Source organism: Sarcophilus harrisii, chromosome 1, assembly GCF_902635505.1.
Source record: "Sarcophilus harrisii chromosome 1, mSarHar1.11, whole genome shotgun sequence".
Taxonomy (NCBI): domain Eukaryota; kingdom Metazoa; phylum Chordata; class Mammalia; order Dasyuromorphia; family Dasyuridae; genus Sarcophilus; species Sarcophilus harrisii.
This window is the reverse complement of record NC_045426.1, coordinates 673,148,955-673,170,680: the sequence shown is the minus strand read 5'-3', so window position 1 is coordinate 673,170,680 and position 21,726 is coordinate 673,148,955. Positions and strand designations below refer to the sequence as shown.

General features: G+C 46.0%; 1 protein-coding gene across 6 annotated transcripts in view; it reads left to right on the top strand.

Moving 5' to 3' along the window:
- PNPLA6 (patatin like phospholipase domain containing 6) overlaps positions 1–21,465 on the top strand; it is a 45,094-nt gene extending 23,629 nt beyond the window's left edge. For 2 of the 6 annotated variants that reach the window (XM_031948348.1, XM_031948347.1), the window contains exons 22-37: positions 12,695–12,835; positions 12,954–13,017; positions 13,107–13,275; positions 13,369–13,551; positions 13,685–13,803; positions 13,893–14,049; positions 14,831–14,947; positions 17,966–18,035; positions 19,002–19,118; positions 19,214–19,330; positions 19,988–20,136; positions 20,215–20,367; positions 20,487–20,606; positions 20,716–20,812; positions 20,910–21,019; positions 21,160–21,465. In XM_031948348.1, the coding sequence (XP_031804208.1) occupies positions 12,695–12,835; positions 12,954–13,017; positions 13,107–13,275; positions 13,369–13,551; positions 13,685–13,803; positions 13,893–14,049; positions 14,831–14,947; positions 17,966–18,035; positions 19,002–19,118; positions 19,214–19,330; positions 19,988–20,136; positions 20,215–20,367; positions 20,487–20,606; positions 20,716–20,812; positions 20,910–21,019; positions 21,160–21,231 (1,955 nt within the window). In that variant the 3' untranslated portion in view covers positions 21,232–21,465. Of the gene's footprint in view, positions 1–12,694; positions 12,836–12,953; positions 13,018–13,106; positions 13,276–13,368; positions 13,552–13,684; positions 13,804–13,892; positions 14,050–14,830; positions 14,948–17,965; positions 18,036–19,001; positions 19,119–19,213; positions 19,331–19,987; positions 20,137–20,214; positions 20,368–20,486; positions 20,607–20,715; positions 20,813–20,909; positions 21,020–21,159 lie in introns of those variants that run through there. The other 4 variants (XM_031948349.1, XM_031948350.1, XM_031948351.1 and 1 more) reach the window with 4 other exon arrangements.
- The last annotated feature ends 261 nt before the right edge of the window (positions 21,466–21,726 follow it).

Sequence of the window (21,726 nt, the reverse complement as noted above, 5' to 3'; positions counted from 1 at the left end):
GTAAATATTTTTGTACATATAAATCTTTTCCCCCCTTTTACTGATCTCTTTGGAGATAAACTTAGTAGTGCTCTTACTGGATCAAAGAGTATGTATGGTTTTATAGCCCTTTGGGCATGATTCCAAATTGCTTTCAAGAGTGGTTGGATCAGTTCACAACTCTACTAATATTGCATTCATGTTCTAGTTTTCCCACATCCCCTCCAACAGACATCATTTTCCAATCTGATAATTGTGAGATGGTATCTCAGAGTTGTTTTAAGCATTGTTCTAATCAGTAGTAATTTAGAACATTTTTTATACAATTGTAGATAAGTTTGATTTCTTTTAAAAAAAAAGTTTTTTCTTCATATTTTAAACAACATGTGTCATGTCAGAACATCAAGGAGGATTGAAAATATATAACAATAAAAAATCAGTTCAAGAAAGGATATATAATAGTAAAAGATGTTATATTCATGAGTATCCATCTTTTCTTTGCTTCCTTGTAGCTTGTTCTTTTGTTCTCTGTTGTGTACTTTTTTTACTTTATTCTTTTTTTCCTCTTAGCCTCCTCACTTCCCCCAAGCACTATAGTTAAGCACAAATATGTTCATATATACATACACACATACATATGTACCCACCCTCCCATCCCCACCTTGCATCTGCACATACATACACATACATATATCTGTATACATATATAGAGCAATGTGCATACATATCTATGTATACTCAGACACATATACACACACATTTACCCATATGTGAACATGCATCTAAAACAATATTAGTATGACTGATATATAATGTAGATTTCTCTCTTGATTGAATCTTTAAGTTTGACTTTATCTAAGAGCAATGATTACTAGCCCTACTTTTATTTTTTTTAAATAAATTCTACTCCTGATCCTTGTTGTAGTGTCTCTGTATTTCTCTTTTCCCTTGTACCTGCTGACTGCTTTAATTCTGCTCCTTAACTTGCCTTGACATTACTTAACCTCCCCCACCCATAGATCCCTCCCTTGCCTTCTTCCTCCATCCTTTGGTTCTCCCTCTGCCCATTCTTCCCCCTTACTTCTTTGTAGATTTTGGAGGGTGCTATGCCTTTCATGGTATGTATGTAGTGTTGTCTATTTAATCCATTGCCAATGTGAATAGGGTTTCACAACTAGGAGCCCTCCTCCTCCTTCTAATGCCTCAGTGGCTACTCTTCCTCATTTGTGCAACATAATTACTTATTTGTATGTATGATTGTATAACATAATTACTATTTTTACCTTAACTCTGTTCCAATCTTTGTTTTGAGCTACCCCATTATTAGTGTCAAGTTTAAACATATTGTATGCATTTCATTTCCATGTTAAAAGCAAGCAATTTATCCATCTTAAGTTCCTTGAAATTGATTTTTGAGATTTGTTCTTATATGTTAAATTTTCTATTGAAGTCAATTTTGAAAAAAAGTCCTGAAAATCTTCAAGCTTATCTTATGTCCATTTTTTTTCATTCAATATTATGCATAATTTTGCTGGAAATAATATTTTTGGCTGCAGGCCTAGTTCTTTTGATTGCCAGTACATATGATTCCAGGACCTGCAGTCTTTTATTGTGACTACCGATAAGTCCTGTACAAATGTAATTGTAGCTCCAGCATATTTAAATTGTTTTTTTTTTTTTTTTCTTATTTCTTGCAAAAATTTTCTCTTTTATTTGGGGAGTTTCAAAATTTGGCAATAATATTCTTATGTGTTTTCCACAAAGGATCTCTTTGAGGTGGTGATTGGTGGATTTTTTTTCCTCTGTTTTTTACTTTCCCCTCATGTTCTATCACCAGGATAATTTTCTTGGATTATTTTTTGCATTATTTGCAAGATTCTTTGGTCACAATTTTCAGACAATCCAATTATTTTTATATTTTCTCTTCTTGATCTGTTTGCTAGATCTGTTGTTTTTCCTATAAGCTGTTTTACATTCTGTTCCTATTTTTTCATTCTTTATATTCTGCTTTGTTATTTTTTGGTCTCTTATAGCTTCACTGGCTTCCCCTTACCCAATTCTAATTTTCCAAGAATTATTTTCATCTTTAAGACTGCATCTCCTTTTCTACTTGGTTAACTTTTTTTTTTTCATAATCTTCTTGTTTTTCTTGCATGGTTTTTATTTTATTTTATTTAGTTTTTTCTCAGTAGTTTTCTCAGTATTTTCTTTAGTTTTTCTCAGTTTTATTGATTTTTAAATTCTTTTTTGAGTTCTTCTATAAATTTTCCCTGGCTAATAAATTAGCCATTTAATGTTACTCTTTGGGGTAGAAGTTTATTTTATTTCTGTGTCCTCTGAAGATGAATCTCCCTATTCCCATAGTAAGTTTCTATGGTGGGCTTCTTTCTTCTTTGCCAGTTCATTTTTTTTTTTTAAGTATTAGTATAAGCATTGTGGGGTGGATGGCCCTAGCTTCACTCCAGCTCTTCCTTCTGACCTGGAACCCCAAACCAAAAGCTCCTCTCACAGTCAGTAGTGTCCCAGCCCTACTTCTTCTGCACTCTCGATGTGCTGGTTACTTCGGTTACAGGACTGTATCTCAGCAGCCCAGCTGAGGCTGGAGTTCCTAATCCCCCTCTGTTTTCCTGGACTCAGGCACCCAATTCCAGCCATCTGGGAGGTACAAGTTTCTGTGGTTTGGGACTGAGGCTCAGTCAAACCCAGCTATCCCCAATGATCCCCACTAGGTGTTTCTGCAAAGCCAGTATGGAAGCGTTTACACCTCACATGGGTTAATCCCCAGCCCGGGGTCTTTCTTTGATTCTTCTTGGGTTGTGCCACGAAGACCCCTATCCTGCCCCAACTCTTATTGATTTTTTTCACCAGTCTGTGTTGGTCCTGAGGTTGTGGGGGAAAATCTGGAGAGCTTGAAATTTACTGACCTACTCCATCATCTTCCCAGAATCCTCCCTGGTTTGATTTCTTTATCTGAAAACTGCCTATTTATATCCTTTAACCATTGATCAATTGGGTTTATCATATACTTGATTACTATGGTCATTTAATGTAATGTAATGTATACCTAATCTCCTGGTGATCAATGACTATTTCATAGCCAATACCAGATTGTTTTGATAATTATCGCTTTATAATACAGTTCTAGATCTGGAGCAACTAGACATTATTCTTTCACATTTTTTTTTTTCATTGAATGTCTTGATATGCTTGACCTTTTGTTCTTTCAGATGAACTTTGCTACTATTTTTCCTAGCTCTATAAGATGATTTTTGGTAGTTTTATTGGTATAGTGCTAAGTAAATAGATTAATTTGTGTAGAATTGTAATGTTTTTTACATTGGCCCAGCCTACCCATGAACAATTATTTTTCTAATTGTTTAGATGTGACTGTAAAAAGTATTCTGTAATTATATTCATATAGTTTCTGGGTTTGTCGTTGCAGATAGACTTCTAAGTATTTCATACTGTCTACTGTTTTTTTGTTTTTTGGTGAGGCAATCAGGGTTAAGTGACTTGCCCAGGGTCATACAGCTAGTAAATGTCAAGTGTCTGAAGCCAGATTTGGACTCAGGTCCTTCTGACTTAAGGGCCAGTGCCCTATCCATTATACTACCTAGCTTCCCTGTCTAAATTATTTTAAATGAAATTTCTCTTCCTATCTCTTGCTGCTGGATTTTGTTGGTAATAGATAGAAATGATGATGATTTATGTGGGCTAACTTTGTATCCTGTTACTTTGCTATTGTTAATTATTTCAACTAGTTTTTAGTTGATTATCTTGGATTTTCAAAGTATAACATGCCATTTGCAAAGAATGATAGTTTTGTTTCCTCATTGCCTGTTCTAATTCCTTTACTTTCTTTTTCTTGTTTTATTGCTATAACTAACTTTTACTTTCTTTTTCTTGTCTTATTGCTATAACTAACATATTTCTAGCACGATATTGAATAATAAAGATGATAATAAGTATCCTTACTTCACCCCTGATTGTTTGGAAAGGTTTCTGGCTTATCTGCATTACAGATAATACCTGCTAATAGTTTTAGCTAAATATTGCTTGTCATTTTAAGGTTAAGCTCCATTTAGTCCTATGCTCACTAGTGTTTTTCATAGGAATGAGTGTAATATTTTGTCAAAGGCTTTTTCTGCACCTATTGAGATAGTCTTATGATTTCTGTTGGTTTTGTTGTTGATATCGTCAATTATGCTGATAGTTTTTCTAATACTGAACCAGCTCTCTGTTCCTTTTATAAAAGCCCACCTGGTCATAGTGTATAATAACTATGATATATTGCTGTAATCTCCTTTATAGTATTTTATTCCAATTTTTGCATCAATATTCCTTAGGGGAATTGGTCTATAATTTTCTTTTTCTATTTTGACTCTTCCTGGTTTAGATATCTACACCATATTTATGATGTGAAAGGGATTTAGTAGGACTCCTTCTTTACCTATTTTCCCAAGTAGTTTATATAGTATTGGGATTAATTGTTCTTTTAATGCTTGGTAGAATTAGCTTTTGAATCCATCCGACCCTGGGGATTTTTCCTTAGGAAGTTCATTGATGGTTTGTTCAATTTCTTTTTCTAAGATTGGGTTAATTAAGTATTCTATTTATTCCATTTATCTTGGTAATTTATATTTTTGTAGAACTATTCATCTTTTTCATTTAGATTATCAAATTTATTGCCATATAATTGGGCAGAATAGCCCCCAATAGTTTGATTTATTTGATTAATTTTAATTTCCTTTTCATTGGTGGTGAATTCACTCTTTCTGTTTTTGATATTAGTAATTTGGTTTTCTTCTTTTCTTTTTTAAAAATCAAATTAACTAATGGTTTATCTTTAAGCATTTTATTTTTGTTTTTATTTATTTAGTAATTTTCTTACTTTTAGTACTTTGATTTTCAGGATTTCCAATTTGGTGTTTAATTGGGGATTTTTCATTTGTTCTTTTTCTAGTTTATTATTTTTTAATAATAGCCTTTTATTTTCAAATTTTCAAAATACAATAGAAATAGTTTTCTACATTCATCCTTGCAAAACCCTGCATTTCAAAATTTTCTCCCTTCTTTCCCCTTCACTCCCTCCTCTAGACTGCAAGTAATCCAATATATATTACACATGTGCAGTTTTTATATACATATTTCCATATTTATCATGTTGCACAGGAAAAATATGATCAAAAAGGAAAACAAATGAGAAAAGCAAACAAACAACAGCAAAAAAGGTGAACATACTATGTTGTGATACATATTCAGTCCCATAGTTCTTTTTCTGGTTGCAGATGGCTCTCTCTATCACAGGTCTATTGGAATTGGCCCAAATCACCTCATTGTTGAAAAGAGCGAAGTCTATCAAGGTGGATCATCACATCATCTTGTTGCTGTGTACAGTGCTCTCTTGTTTCTACTCACTTCACTTAGCATCAATTCATATAAATCTCTTCAGGCCTCTCTGAAATCATCCTGCTGATCATTTCTTATAGAATAATAACATTCTATAACATACATATACCATAATTTATTCTGCCATTCCCCAATGATGGATATCAGTTAATTTCCAGTTTCTTCCCACCACAAAATTTTTTTTGCATATGTGGGTTCTTTTTCCTTTTTAATGCTCTTTGGGATACAGACCCAGTAGTGATACTGGTAGATCAAAGGGTATGCACAGTTAGATAGCCCTTTGGGCATAGTTCCAAATTGCTCTCCAGAATGGTTGGATCAGTTTGCAGCTCCACCAACAATATATTAGTGTCTCAATTTTCTTACATCCCCTCCAGCATTTATCATTATCTTTTCCTGTTATCTTAGCCAGACTGAGAGTTGTGTAGTGATACCTCAGAGTTGTCTTAATTTGCATTTCTCTGATCAATAATGATTTAGAGCATTTTTTTCAAATGACTAGAAAATGAACTTAATTTCTTTGTCTGAAAATTGTCTGTTCATATCCTTTGACCATTTATCAATCGGAGAATAGCTTGTATTCTTATAAATGTGAGTCTTTATATTTTAGAAATGAAGCCTTTATCAGAGTCCTTGGATGTAAATCTAGTTATTTTAGTTGCACTCCCAATTCTTTGATCTGTTCTTTCCCTCTTTAATTGATGTAAACAATTAGAAATCTAAATTTTCTCCTAAGTATTGTCTTGGCTGCCTATAAATTTTGGCATCTTGTCTTATTGTTATCATTTTCTTTAGTAAGTTATCGATTGTTTCTGTAATTTGTTCTTTGATCCCCTTTATTTTTTAGAATTACATTACTTAGTTTCCATTCAATGTTAATCTATCTTTCCGTTACCCGTTATTCAATATAATTTTATAGTATCATAATCTGAAAAGGATACCTTTAATATTTCTGCTTTTCTGCATTTGGTTGTGAGATTTTTATGTCCTAATACTATTTTATAGTTACTGTAGAATTATTAAATATATAATAATACATATGTGTGTATTTGCTATATAATATATATGGTAGTGCCATCTACTGCTAAGAAAAAGGTATATACCTTTCTATTCCCATTCAATTTTCTCTAGAGACCTATCATGTCTAACTTGTCCAAAATTTTATTCATCTCCTTAACTTCCTTCTTGTTTGTCTTTTGACTAGATTTATCTAGTTCTGAGAGAGAAAAGTATAGTTTTATTGTCTATTTCCTCCTCTAACTCATTTAACTTTTTCAAAAATCTAGGTACTTTACCATATGGTGTATATCCTTTTGTATTTTTAACAGTGTATACTTGTCTGAGAGTTGGCAGAATGTCCTAAACAGCTGGATGGTGTAGTGGGTAGAGCCCTAGACTCAGGAAATCTATTCTGAACATTGCTTCAGAGCTTTCCTTGCTTTGTAACCCTGGGCAAGCCACTTCCCCGCTCTGGGCCTCAGTTGCCTCCTCTGTAAAATGAAGGAGATTACACCAAAGGAATTTCCCAAGTCTTTGGTCCTGTGACATAGAAAGTGTTGTTTTGTTGCCCTGCTGAGGGCTCCTCTCTGCTCCCCTGCTTCTCCCTTTGCTGAAATCTGAGTTGGCCAGAATAAATCTCACACCCCCAGGCACTGCAGGGCCCGTGTTTTGTGTCTAGTCCTTTTGTGAATGCACCATTGCCAGCTTCTTCTCAAACTGTCCATCCTTTCCTTGGACATTGCCCGGGCATGGCCAGGATGAGGCTTAGCAGGCTTTGGAGGGCATAGATCCAATGGCTCTGAGATGGTCGAGCAGCTGGGTTCAAATTCTGCTTCTTGCTGCCTCTAACTTGAGTAAATCTCTTCTGTCTAAAATTCAGTTTTCCCCTTTATAAAATGAGGGTGCCAATCTGGGAAGTCTAAGGTTCCTTCTTATTCTTGTGACTTGAAGGCTTTTTAGTCTTTGGGATTTGCCTCTTTGGGATGATGCTAGTGCAGAAGTATTGCTCCACCCTTCATACTCTGGACTTCCAGCATATCTTCTTTTTTCAAATCCCCCAGACTATCCTGGCCCATCTCAGTTCTGATTCTGTTTTTGCAATCAAACACAACTGTTTATTCCCAGACCCGGATGGTTTGTCTGCCAGGGAAGTGATATGAGAGCACATCTAAGCCCCAGAGAGAGAGCATGCCATGTGAGGCTTTGATTCTGGGTAATTTATTCTTAGTGATGTGGAGCAGCCTTTCAAATGGTAGCTTAATAGTTTGTATTTTTTTCTTGAGGGACTTTTTGACCATTATCTGTAGCTTGTCTATTAGGGAATGTCTCTTGGTTCCTTTTTCCACATGGAGAGATAGGAACTCTCTGAATCACATTTATAGATGCTTTATAGGTTTTCCCCTCTGAAATACATTTAAAATTAGGTTAAAATAAAAATAAGCCATTCATTAATTCACCATTTTGCCATGTACCTACCTCATACAGGGCCATGTGTTAGGAGCTATTAAGGGTGAGGATGAGTCATGGTCCTTCCTTTAAAAGATTAATGATCAAATAAAGGAGAGAAGACTCATGCATGAGTAATTAACATTATTGGTGGAATGTGGTCAATGATATATGATTTTTAAAAAAGGAATGGAAAGAGTTCTGGGGTGATCAAAAGGGACATTGGGAAGGAGAGAGCTTTTGATAAAGATTTTGAATGGGGGGGGGGGGGGAGCACTTCAGGGGGGGGGGGGGGAGAAAATCAAAAAAGAAGACAATAGCACTGTGTAGCAGGAGCATAACCTAGGTAAGGACATCCAGGAGGAGCCAGAAAAGAGAAACATGGTGGAGAACATTGGGCTGGTGATCCATGGAAGTAGAGCTAATTATTATCATTGGTGTGTGAACTACAGATGTGATGCTCCAACCACTTTGTGGGATCTCCACAATGACTTAAATGAAGCAGATCATCAACAATCAGTCAGTGAATATTAAGTGCCTACCATATGCCAGACACTGGGCCAAGCTCTGGGGATATAGAGAAAGGCAAAAGACAGTCCCCTCTCTAAAGGAGCTCACCATCTAATGGAGAAGACACCATGCAAAAAGCTATGTAAAAAGAAAATCTGTGCAGGATAAATTGGACATAATTAGTGGGGGGGGATATGAACATTAGAGGAATTGGGAAAGGCTTCTTGTAGAAAATGAGATTTTGGCTGAGACTTGAAGGAAGTCAGAGACCGCCAGGAGGTAGAAGTGAGGAGGGAGAGAGTTCCAAGTATGGGGACCAGTATGGGGGTAAAAATGCCCAGAGCTGGAAAGTGGCGAATCTTCCTCAAGGACCAGTCAGAAGCCCACTGGATCACTGCATCTCTGCAGGGGAGTAAGGTATAAGAGGACCGGAAAGGTAAAAAAGAGTCAGGTTGTGAAGGGCCTCGAATGCCAAACAGGGTTTGATATTTGCTCTTGGAGGTTATAGGGAACCCCACTAGAGCTTATTGATTCAGACTTTAGGAAGATCCATTGATGGCTTTGTGGAGGATGGCCTTGGAAATGCCCATCCCCCATCAGGAGGTAGAGGTAACATGCTTCATCTTCCGTCCTCTGGAGATGTGGTTGGTCCTTGCACTGATCAGCTTCGGCGAGTCTTTCAGAGCTGTTTTTTGTCTTTGTGATATGGTTCTTACTTCTGGTTCTTCTCACTTTACTCTGGGTCAGTTCATACAAGTAAAAGATAACAAATTCAGTAGCAACAAGACTCAGACTGGACAGCATTGACACTAATTGGCAAACTTCTCATCATTTTTTTTTTTTTTTTTTAATTAATGGAAAACTACGAAAGCATGAGGCTGGGTGCACATTCAGTTGAAATCTTCAATTTTACTCAAGCAGTTTGGTAGCTGATCTACTTGTGAATTTACTGGGGCTTTGTAGAATGATTTGAAACATTAGAAAAATCTTGGGGGGAAAAATGACATCAGAGGGCTAGGATAGTTATGCCCAGGTATCATATTCAGGAAGAACTACACTCATTCTGTTTGTCCCCATACTGCAGGAGCAGGAGCAATCTGATTGCAAAGTTGCAGGAAACCAGTTAGGCTCAATGTCAGGAGAAACTTCTCAACTTTCTAGAGCTATAGAAAAGTTGAATGGGCTTCCCTTCTTGGAAGGCTTTATGCAGAAGCAAGATGCTTATTTTTTGAATATTTTTTCACCATCTTTCGCTGTACCTACTCTTGCACTGAAATCACTTGTTTTTTGATATTTATTGCAGAGCCTCAGTTTTCTCTTCTGAAAGATGAGGAAGTAGATAACAGATGTGATCTCTTCCACCTTTAGATCCATGCTTCCATGTTGATTTAATTTGGAGGACTCTCTTCACCCCAATGGAAAAAATAGATGATAATGGAGATTTTTTTTATATGTATTACAGTAATTCTCTTATATACTCTCTCTTCCCCATTGAACCTTTCCTAGTAGGAAAGAAAAAGAGTTAAGCAATGCTTGCTGACCAAACATCCACATCTGACAACAAATTCCACACCCATGGTTTTCTCCTTGTCTCTCCCAATCCCCCTCCCCCAAAGAGGACAAAGATGTGTTTTATTAGTTTAGAAGGACTTCCCTGAGGTGGAGAGAGCTGCTCCACCCATGTCCTCCTTGTACAAGCTGTTCCTTTTTTTCTGTTGGGCTTTTTGACTTGTGCTCATCCCAAGCACTGCAAAGTGAGATCATACCATGGCCCCTTCCGTGACATTTCTTTCTTGTTCCTTTTGGGTCTGTGACAAAAACAACTCCCCCAAATTCTTTAATTTCTCTCTCAGAAGGACTTGTGAACCTTTCTTTCTTTAAGCTGAACTTTGCCCCTATTTTCTGGTTTCAGTTTATGCCATAAAGTCAGTATTGACATCATTCAGTTCCTCCAATAGCATGTTGACTCAGTGGGCAAACATCTTCTGTTTGGGGCATGATTAAGTTAATGGTGATTGAAGGTCTAAAACCTGTCCCTCACACTTTGTGCCCCTCTGTTATCATCACTGGAGAGTTGATAGGGGCAGCCCAGACCTGAGGAACATTTTGTGATTTTCTGTTTTTTGGGGTCACCTGGGCCAAAGAATTCCACCTCTGTTGGACAGCTCCTCAGTGCTGAGTATTTGCACACTTAGATCTTAACTTGGCTTTCAAAGAGTAGACATGGTCTGCTGCCAGGACCATAACTCTACCCTTTATGATATGCTAGGTTGTTAATTTATTCTTATCTCCACTTTACTGTGACTGAAACAGATCTAGAAAGATCCCTTCTTTACCTTTGGTCTCTTCTGATAATGTGATTCCAATAGAACCATATGGGTGATTCGGGGGCAGTTTCTGGCCCAAATCAGCATGGTTGTGGCTTTCCAGTCTTATCACTTGTTTAACTGATTTAGATGGGAAGCACTTTATAAATCTTAAAAGTGCTACATAAATCATTTCATTTAATCCTCACTACTGTGAGGATGCTCATTTTGCTGACGAGTGTCCCTTTTTTACAGCTAGTCTCAGGGAAATTTTGAACTCGGGTCTTCCTGTCTCTAAGTACACCACATTACTTTTCAATTGGCTCTGACTGGGTCTTCCCAGGACTTGACAACAGCATCCTGACCATCTTTGCATGAGCTTTGGACCAAGGGCTTAGCAGTGAAGAAGGCAGCAGTATTCCTTCCGTACCTTCCTAACAAAGCTCCTTCTCATAAGGCTGGGTTTGTTAGCTCCCACACTCACCAGGACCACCCCAAGATACCATCTTGATTTCCTATTTTAGGGGAGTCTCAAGTTCCCATGAACATGAGTTTCACTGTCTTTCTGATCATATGTTCCATAGCTTCTGCTAATGAATCCCCCATGTTCCCTTTCTGCTCTCCTGGAACACCCTTGTCATGAAGAGGGGTAGTCTGGCCTAGTCCAGCCCTCTCATTTTATTAATGAGAAAAACAGGCCCAGAGAAAGGAAGGAATGAAAGGGTAATTACTCTTCCCTTATTTCTCCACGAGTGCCTGGGCATCTAAGGTGGCCGCCCGCCCTTTCTTCAACTAGACTTAGCCCACTCCTGCTGTTTCTGGTTTGAGTCCTTGCCTTGCTTGGGTCTGGGGGTGGATGCTGCTGCAGGCCTTGGCAGCTCTCTTCAGGACTCCCCAGACCCTTACCTTATTTCTCCTTCTTTCTTCCCACCAGCCTGGGTGGGTTTGGGCATCTCTGGGGATTTGGGCCGGATATCTCTTGCTGCTGCTTTAGCAGCTTGTCTGCTTTCCAGGCAGCTGGATAAGCAATGTTCCAGATCACAGGTTTTACTCTCTGAAGAGAAGGGACCACAGAGAGGAATCCCCTTTTCCCAGGACATCTCTGGACAAAGGCAGTGCTGGAGAAAAAACTCTGATTTAGAGTGTGGGGCTGTAGGGATTGCTTTGCCTGTCTCTTTTATTGTAGGTAGGACAGTTTTAATCCTCACAGGGTCCAGTCTCACCTCTGCCACTTTATTAGCTGAGCAGTCTTGGCAAGGCACCTTCTTGGAGCCTGTTTCTTCATCTGTAAAATGTGCGATTTGTGCTAGATGGCTGCCAAAGCCCCTGCTAGCTCTAAATCTCTGATCTTTCTCTAACCTTTAGTGTCCTCCTCAGGGCTTCTTTATGGCATTTTGGGACTGTGATGCCCCCCCATTTCTTACAGTGGAAATAGGGGACCCACTTCTCATGCATCTGCTCTAGATGACTGCTGCTTTCTAAATTTCTATCCAGAGCCCTTTGCTGTCTGCCCTCTCTTCCCACCTATCTTGGCTTGGTGTTTTCATCTTGAGTTTTATTGTTGTGGGTTTTGGGGTTTTGAGGTGCTTTCAGCCTCACAACTGGGATCACAGGGGCACCTGTCCTGTCTTCCAGAGCCTGAGACCTCCAGTGTGTAATAGCTTGGGCTTTTGCATGCGCCTCCCATCTTCAAGTCCACATGGTCCCCTTCTTGCCAATAGGCAGATAGCCCAGTGGTTTGATATGCAGTCCTCTGACCTGAGTCACTGGGAGACTTTTGGGTGCTAATTGTGTCCCTGTTTTCGCTCCTTTTATTCCTTTGGGCCACAAGAAGCTGGTCTATTTGCTTCCCATTTTGTATCTAACCCTCTTATGGGTTAGGGGAGAATCTGGAGGAATGGGGAGGAGTCTCGAGCCCAGGCAGAGGATTGGAAGGACAGGGAGGGCTCCAAGGCCATGCGAGGGATGTAGGGATGGGGCTGAAAGTGGAGGGATTGTTTGGGAGAGGCTATGGATGGTCAGGATACATCTTGGTCTCTCCCCAGGTTCAGGCCTTGGTGTACCGCCTCCTTCGGAACTTACCAACCCAGCCAGTAACCTCGCGACAGTGGCTGTGCTGCCGGTCTGTGCAGAGGTGCCCATGGTGGCCTTCACCCTGGAGCTGCAGCATGCTCTGAGAGCCATTGGTCAGTGTGAAAGAGGGGGTGCGGTAGTTGGCCCTGGGGAGGGGGTCCATGGAAGGAAGCCAGATGGGATGCAGAGTTACAGGGGGTGTCCCCTAAGATGCCTCCCTTGTTCCCCCAGGCCCAACTCTGCTCCTCAACAGCGACATCATCCGGGCCCGACTCGGGGCTTCGGCCCTGGACAGGTGGGAATCTCCAGATGGAGGGGGCGGGAGGAAGTAGGGGCCAGGGTCCTTTGCCGGTGCTGGCACTTAATGCTTCAAGCCTCTTGTAGCATCCAGGAGTTCCGGTTGTCTGGTTGGCTGGCCCAGCAAGAGGACACACACCGCATCGTGCTCTACCAGACAGATGGCTCGCTGACCCCCTGGACCGTGCGCTGCCTGCGCCAGGCCGACTGCATCCTCATCGTGGGCCTGGGGGACCAGGAACCCACGCTTGGCCAGGTCCTGACCCCTGCCCTCTCCGGTTCAAACATCCCTGACCTTTGGCCCCGTGGCTCTGTTCTGACCTGGGTCCCCTTTCTGCTCCCTGTACAGCTGGAGCAGAGGCTGGAGAGCACGGCCGTGCGGGCCCTGAAGCAGCTGGTCCTGCTGCACCGGGAGGAGGGTCCCGGGCCCACCCGCACAGTGGAGTGGCTCAACATGCGCAGCTGGTGCTCAGGCCACTTGCACCTGCGCTGCCCACGCCGTCTCTTTTCCCGCCGCAGCCCTGCCAAGCTGGTACAGCTGGGGCTGGGGGTGAGGGAGGGCGGGTGAGCACACAGCGTGGAGGAGAGGTGCCCAGAGCAGGGCGCTGGCCGCCTGGACTCCCTGCTGCCCCCACTGAGTGCGCCTTCTCCCCTTACTTCCCCAGCGAGAGCTCTACGAGAAGGTTTTCTCCCGCCGGGCTGACCGCCACAGCGACTTCTCCCGCTTGGCGCGGGTGCTGACCGGGAACACCATTGCCCTCGTCCTGGGAGGGGGTGGGGCCAGGTAAACGATGACAGACAGCAGGGAGGAGGGAAGGAACTAAAGAGAGGCCAGCTTCTGACCGGGGGCTGACCATCGACCTTGGCCCCCAGGGGCTGCTCCCATATCGGAGTGCTGAAAGCTCTGGAGGAGGCTGGTGTGCCTGTGGATATGGTGGGCGGCACATCCATTGGTTCCTTCATTGGGGCCCTTTACGCAGAAGAACGCAGTGCGAGTCGTACTAAGCAGCGTGCTCGTGAATGGGCCAAGGTACTCCCAGGCCCTTCCTCCCCAGCCCCGGCTGCCACGGGGCTTGAGACCCCTCTGAGCCCCTCAGGCCTGTTACAAACCTCAGTGGCCCCTCATGAGTGCCTCAGGTCCCTTGGTCCTCTCCAGTAAACCTCAGTGGCCCCCTGTGCCCCCCTCAGATTCCCTCAGGGGCCCCTTGTGAGTGCCTCAGGTCCCTTGGTCCTCTCCAGTAAACCTCAGTGGCCCCCTGTGCCCCCCTCAGATCCCCCCAGTGGCCCCTTGTGAGTGCCTCAGGTCCCTCGGTTTCCCCTCTCCACCAGTAAACCTCAGTGGCCCCCTGTGCCCCCCTCAGATCCCCCCAGTGGCCCCTTGTGAGTGCCTCAGGTCCCTTGGTTTCCCCTCTCCACCAGTAAACCTCAGTGGCCCCCTGTGCCCCCCTCAGACTCCCTCAGTGACCCCTTGTGAGTGCCTCAGGTCCCTTGGTCCTTTCCAGTAAACCTCAGTGGCCCCCTGTACCCCCCTCAGATCCCCCCAGTGGCCCCTTGTGAGTGCCTCAGGTCCCTCGGTTTCCCCTCTCCACCAGTAAACCTCAGTGGCCCTCTGTGTACCCCTCAGACTCCCTCAGTGGCTCCTTGTGAGTGCCTCAGGTCCTTCGGTTTCCCCTCTCCACCAGTAAACCTCAGTGGCCCCCTGTGCCCCACTCAGACCCCCTCAGGCCCTCTGGGCATCTCCCTGTGAATCTTGGTAGCTCCCATGCTCCCTAGCATCAAGCTCCCTGACTTTCTCTCCACGTCTCCCACAGAGCATGACGTCAGTGTTTGAGCCGGTGCTGGACCTCACGTACCCCGTTACCTCCATGTTCTCAGGCTCTGCTTTCAACCGAAGTATCCACCGCGTTTTCCAGGACAGGCAGATTGAGGTGCCGCCTCCCTCCTTACAGGACCCCTGCCCTTTCAGTGCTCCTTTTCCTGATCCCCAGACCTCTCTCTCCTGTTCTCCCTCTCCCCAACTCTGACATCTTTGCCCTGCTGCCTCCCTTACCTGCTTCCTTTGGCCAAGCCTCGGGCATTTGGCTCCATGTTGGGGCCCAGTACTGGCCCGCTCTCCCGTCCCATTGTACCATGGCCACAAGGGCTGCGCTCCCTGTTTTTGCTTTTCTCTTTCTGAGACAGAGGCGGTGGCAAGTGGCCTACGCTCGGCAGAGTTTGTGGGAGGCCTCAAGGGGAGCGGGGCCTGGCCCTGCCTTCAGACCCACGGCTCCGAGGGATCGGACGGGAGCCCCTTTTACTCAATGGGAAAAGTCTTCCTGGGCAGGCTCTGGCCGGGCTCCCATCATCCCCCTCCTGTCCTGCCCTTGTTCTGTCTGGTCTGGCTCTCCTGGGCCCCCCATGACCCCCATGACCTTCTTATCGGGCCTTGCTTCCTTGGCCCTGCCAAACCTCATGCCCCAGGGCTTTGGGCATGGGCTGAAGGTGATGCCGTAATTATTAGCCTGGGATTGCTGCTCAGATTTCTGAGCCTCCCACCCGATTCCCAGAGGAGCAGACACATCCCTCACAGATGAGGCTGGGTTACCTGGAGGGCATAGGCACATGAGCCTTCCTGAGAATGTCAGGTGTGTCCTCCCTGGGCTCCCGGGATCAGTCCTCCCGCTTCAGACCCTCTTGGCTTCACTCTGCTGCTGCCGCCCCTTCTCTGGCATGTTCCAGTTTTTGGCAGTTACCTCCGTTCTCTTCAGTGCAGCCTCATCTTTACACTCAGAGTCCATGCTGTAATCTCGTTCGTGGCAGGAGCTCTCACTCTGTTTTCCCCATATGTGCCCTATAGCTGCCCTACCTGTCAGACCAGACCAATTCCTGTGCCCCAGCTGCCATTTTAGCCTTTCCCTCATGAATATTCCCACCCGTGTAAAGGAGAATAGACATCCTCTCTTCCCTGAAATTTGAAGTCTCCCCCTGCACCTCCCCTCCTCTCCCTTCCCCTTCCCCATGTTCCTTTTTAGCATCTCTGCTATTTCTTGTCTTGAGGCTCTCATCTCTTACACTTTGCCCACTTCCTGTCTAACACCTCCCAAGCTTCAGAGGTGACAATCTCTCCCCGGTCATGCCCACTCAGCTTAGATTAAGGGTGGTACTTTTTTCTTTTTCTTAAATATATTTTTATTTATTTCGTTAAATATTTCCCAGCTATATATAAAAAAAAAAAAAATTTGACATTGATTTTTTTTAAATTTTGAGTTCCAGATTGTCTTCCTTCCTCCTGCCTCTACCTTATCCAGTGAGAAGGCAAGCAATATGTGTGAACTCATGGAAAATATATTTTCTTTTTCTTTTTTCTTATTATAGCTTTTTATTGACAAAACATATACATGGGTAATTTTTTAACATTGACCCTTGCAAAAACTTCTGTTCCAACTTTTCCTTTCCTTCCCTCCACCCCCTCCCTCAGATGGCAGGTAGTCCCATACATGTTAAATATGTTAAAGTATATGTTAAATACAATATATATATATAGGTATTTATACAGTTGTCTTGCTACACAAGAAAAATCAGATTTAGAAAGAAGGTAAAAATAACCTGGTAAGAAAAACAAAAATTCAGGTAAACATTAACAGAGAGAGTGGAAATGTTATGTTGTGGTCCATATTCATTTCCCAGTGTTCTTATGCTAGGTGTAGCTGGTTCTGTTCATCACTGATCATTTGGAACTGATTTGAAGAAAATGTATTTTCATATATTCTGGAGGTAGATGGCATTTTTTTCATCTTGGTTCCTTTGAAATTGCTTGACGTCATTGTCTTGACCGGAATATAAAAGTCCTTCATGGTTGATCATTGTTCCATTATTGCTGTTACTGTGAATTGATGCTCTCCTAGTTCTGCTCACTTCATCTTGCATTAGTTTACATGTCTTCCCATATTTTTCTGAAAGGATCCTGCTTGTCATTTCCTATACTACAATAGTGTTCCATTACAATCACATATCACAACTTGTTCAGCCATTTCCCAATTAATGAGTATTCCCTCAATTTTCACTTCTTTGTCATCACACAAAAAAAGCTGCTATAAATATGTTTGTCTAGACAGGTCCTTTTCCCTTTTTTTGATTTCTTTGGAATACAGACTTAGTGATAGTATTGCTAAGTCTAAGGTCATGTATAGTTTTCTAGTCCTTTGGTCTCCAGAATGTCTGGATCAGTTCAAAATTCTACCAAAAATTCATTAATTAGAATAGGGATTTTGATAGCTGTCTTTTTATATAATTGATTTCCTTTTAATCCTGTGTATTTTATTTTGTGCATTTGAGAACGTGATTCTGAGAAGAGGTCTTCAGGCTTCTTCAAAGATGTCCCAATCTCCCCTTGGAGACCCATCCATCCATCCATCCATCAATCTATAAGCATTTATATGTCAGGCTCTATCTAGGGATAGAAGTACAAAGAACCAATCAATCTCCCCACAGGAAGCTTATTTTCTAAGGGCTGAGGAAACAAGCGTAGAAAGACATTTGTTCTTATGTGTGTCCCTTCCCCTTTCTTGTACCTTTCCCTTATTACTCTTTCCCTTTTCCCTTCTGAGACTAAATGTACTTCCAAAGGTGTAAGTTTTATCCTTGGAGTTATATTCCTGGGGTCACAGGGAGAGAGAGGAAGAGGCTCCTTCTTAAGATACTGTTGTTATGAACATCAAATGTGAGATAATATATGTAAAGTGTTTTTGGACCCTGATGTGCTCTGTAGTTAGCTATTATTATAATGCTTTGAACCTTAATGTGCTCTGTAGTTAGCTATCATTATAATGCTTCTTCAAATCTGTAGGTGAAATTCCTACCAAGAGAAAAGTGAGGTTTTAACGGCATTCCCATCAGTCCCCCCAGTCGTTGTTGCCCTCGCCTTGTCCGCCATCTTTGCTCACTAATCCCTGTCTCTCTCCCCCCAGGATCTGTGGCTGCCCTACTTCAATGTGACCACAGATATCACAGCTTCGGCCATGCGTGTGCACAAGGACGGTAGGCCCTCCCAGATCCCCTTTCCTAGGGCCCATATCCACACCCCCCCTTTGGGGGAATTGGCCGTCGAGGAAGTGGGGAGCAGGGAGGGTGTTGGGCCCTGGTCTGATGGAACACTCACGTACTAACCCTTTGACAGTAACCTTGGCGCTGTCCCTGGGCCAGTTCCCTCCCCCTGGGGTAACTTGTGGAGGAGGGCTGGACTGTGCTTCTCTTGCAGTGGATTCTCAGGGAGGGGATCAAGGTGATGAGGATTGGGGAAGTGATGATTTTCAGCTTTAAAGGGATATGGAGGCTGGGGGCTTGGGTGCAGGGGAAGCCGGGGCTGAGCCATCTGGGACATTGTTAACAGCTGAGCTGCCTGTTTGCCTTGGGGTGCTGTCCAGGGCTCCCCAGCCCCTTTGACCTCTAACCTCTAACCTGCTAACCCTCCAGGGACCCTCTGGATGGTTTGGACGCACAAGCCCTGAGCTGGGAGCAGACATGGGGCTCCCACCAAAGGTCCCCAGTTCCCCTGGGATGAAACTTCACCTAATGGGCCCTCTTCTCTTCTTCCTTCTTCCTCAATTCTCCCATCCCTCCGTAGCACAGTACTCCTCTTGTTACTCTATATTCTTATATCTCTGCTCAGGTCCCCGGGCCCTTCTTCCCCTAATCTTTTCCATTTATCCGATAGCATTCCTGGCAGGCCCCTGGTCACTCTCCCCCCCTTCATGGTCCCGTTCCTCTCTGTCCCCTTGAAAGGAATGTTTGGGGACATCTGGTCCAGTGCTTCCTGCTGCATCCATCTTTGTGCTCTGCCCCTCATGGTCTGCCCTTCTCTGAAGGCTGCATGTGGCTAGGTCCAGTGCCCTCCATCCCTTTCCCGGTCCTCCTTTCTCCCCCACACCCTGCCCCACTCTGTCGCCTCCCCCACCTCTGTCCCCCTATCCTCTCACACTCCCCCTCCCACTCTGTCCCCCGCAGGCAGCGTGTGGCGGTACGTCCGGGCCAGCTCTTCCTACACCCCGTACCTGCCCCCCCTGTGTGACCCCTCGGATGGGCACCACCTGGTGGATGGGTGCTATGTTAACAATGTCCCAGGTCAGCACCGGGGGGCTCTGCTCCTGGCTCCCCCTCAGGTGAGGGGGGGCCCTTGGGGTGGGGGGCCTGACGTGGTGTCCCCCCTCCCTGGGCAGGGTCTCTGTGGCGGTACGTCCGGGCGAGCATGACGCTCTCGGGCTACCTGCCCCCACTCTGTGACCCGAAGGACGGCCACCTGCTCATGGACGGCGGCTACATCAACAACCTGCCAGGCAAGTGGATGGGCCTGGGGTGGGTGCAGGGCAGTGCAGGCAGGCACAAGTGAGCATGTGCGGATGTGGGCATGGCTGTGCCCGGGAGCCTGCAGACCAGCGTGCCCCCTGGCTTCAGTCTGCAGCTCCAGCAGTTCTGGACCAGGCTTGGTGACCCCTCTGCCCCTCCCGGCCCCTAGGGCTGGACCCTCTTGTTCCCACACCGTCTCTTTCCCCTGTCCTGACCCACCTCCTGCCGCCCCATTCCCCCTCAAGCGCAGGCGCTCCAGTTCACCCCTTTTTGGGCCCTGAAGATGCAGGCACAGGCACACAGAGTGGCAGGAAAGCCTCCCAAAGAGCTGCATGGGGGGGGGCAGCGAGCCGCTGCCCTGGTCCCCTTCCGTCTCTGCCTCTCTTCCCCGTCCTGTGACGGCGGCGTGGGAGGGAAGGTGCTCCTTCCCCGCCTGTCCTGTGGCCTTGGGCAGCCCCTCCCAGGGACTGAGGGGCCCCGGCCACTGGCAGCATGTGCTGTGGGGGGAGTCGGGCCCGGAGGCCGCCCGTCAGAGGGCGCCTTTCTTGGAAATGCCGCGTGCTCCTCCCGAGGCCTGCGCTGTGACGACCCCTTGGCCCTCCCTCTAGCCCCCGTTATCCAGGCTGACCGCCCTTTTCTGCCCACAGCTGATATCGCCCGGAACATGGGGGCTAAGACAGTGATAGCCATTGACGTGGGCAGTCAGGATGAGACTGACCTCAGCAACTATGGGGACAGTCTGTCCGGCTGGTGGCTGCTCTGGAAACGGCTCAACCCCTGGGCCGAGAAGGTCAAGGTGAGGGAGCCCCCGACCCAGAGCGCGGGGACAGAGGCTCTTGTGGGCGGGGCTCAGGGCTGCCCTCTTCCCTTGTAGGTGCCGGACATGGCCGAGATCCAGTCCCGCCTGGCCTACGTGTCTTGTGTGCGGCAGCTAGAGATAGTGAAATCAAGCTCCTACTGTGAGTATCTGCGCCCGCCCATAGACTGCTTCAAAACCATGGACTTTGGCAAGTTTGACCAGATCTATGTGAGTATGGGGGGGGAGGGGGGCAAGGAAGGGGTCAAGGGCTGGGGTTGGAGTCCCGATGGAGGAAGGGGTGGGGGAGGGGAGATCTCTGCCTGAGCCCCTGCCCCTTGGCCCCGCAGGATGTGGGTTACCAGCATGGGAAAGTGGTGTTTGGGGGCTGGAGCCGTGGGGACATCATTGAGAAGATGCTGAGGGACAGGCGTTCGGCTGACCTCAACGAGAGTCGGCGCACCACTGACGTGAGTCACTGACCTCTCCCCTAGCCCCCCAGCCCCACATCCCCACTGAGGCCCGTGGTGGCTCCCCGCCCCCCACCACAGACACCCGGCCTCCTCTGGTGCTTCTCAGGTGCTGACCTGCCCCAGCGCCGGCTTTACTGACTTAGCAGAGATCGTGTCCCGGATCGAGCCGACCAAAAGCTATGTGTCTGACAGCTACGCCGATGGTGAGGGAGGGGATGCGGAGACCCGGGGCCTCTGGGGCTGGGGGCAGGATTAGCGGGGAGATGACCTGGTCACCCGTGCCTCTCTCCTGAATCCCAGGCGAGGAATCGGACTGTCTGACAGAGTACGAGGAGGATGGCGGGCCTGACGGAGCCCGAGATGAAGGGGGCTCCCCTGGAGGGGGGACTCCCAACAGCACCTTTGAGACTGTGAGTAGAAACGGCCACTGTTTTCCTCCTGTTTCGCCTTGAGCTCTCCTGACTCCTGGCCCCCGCTGTCTCCCCTCTGCCCTGTCCCAGCCTCTGTCATGAGCTGGCCTTGGCCCCTCACGAGGCTGTTGCTGTTACAGGATGAAGAGAAGAGTCTACGGCACCGGAGGGGCCGCCCCCAGGACCCCCCTGGCTCTCCCGCGGAGGCCTGAGCCCTCTCTGGGGAGGATCCCATCCTCCCATCTTGGGAGTGACTCCAGGACCAACTGGGCCCCAGCGGAGGGAGGGGCAGGGGTGACTCCCCAAGCAGCAGCCCTAACCCCCCGCTCCTCAGCACTTACACTGGACCCCGCACTGGACTGAGCTGCCCTGGGGCGGGGCGGGGGGGCCTGCACTGAATTGACCCCTGTCCTCCCCCTCCCCCCAAATAAACGCTCATAGCTTCCTCTCTGCTTGTTGCTGCCTCCTGGACCCCAGACTATGGAGTCTTCCCAGAAGCCCCTATCAGGCAGGCTCTGGGCGGTTACTCGCCAAGTGGCCACAAGGGGGCCACGCTTCTCCACCTCTGAGCTGCCCATGGCCCCTGTTCTCGCAGGCGGGGGTTTGGGGCACAGATGGGAGCCCAGATCCTGTTCCTAGGAGCATGGCGGCTGGGTGTGGAGACGGGACCGAGGCAGGGGAAGAGAGCGTGGGGACCCCAGCCCAGC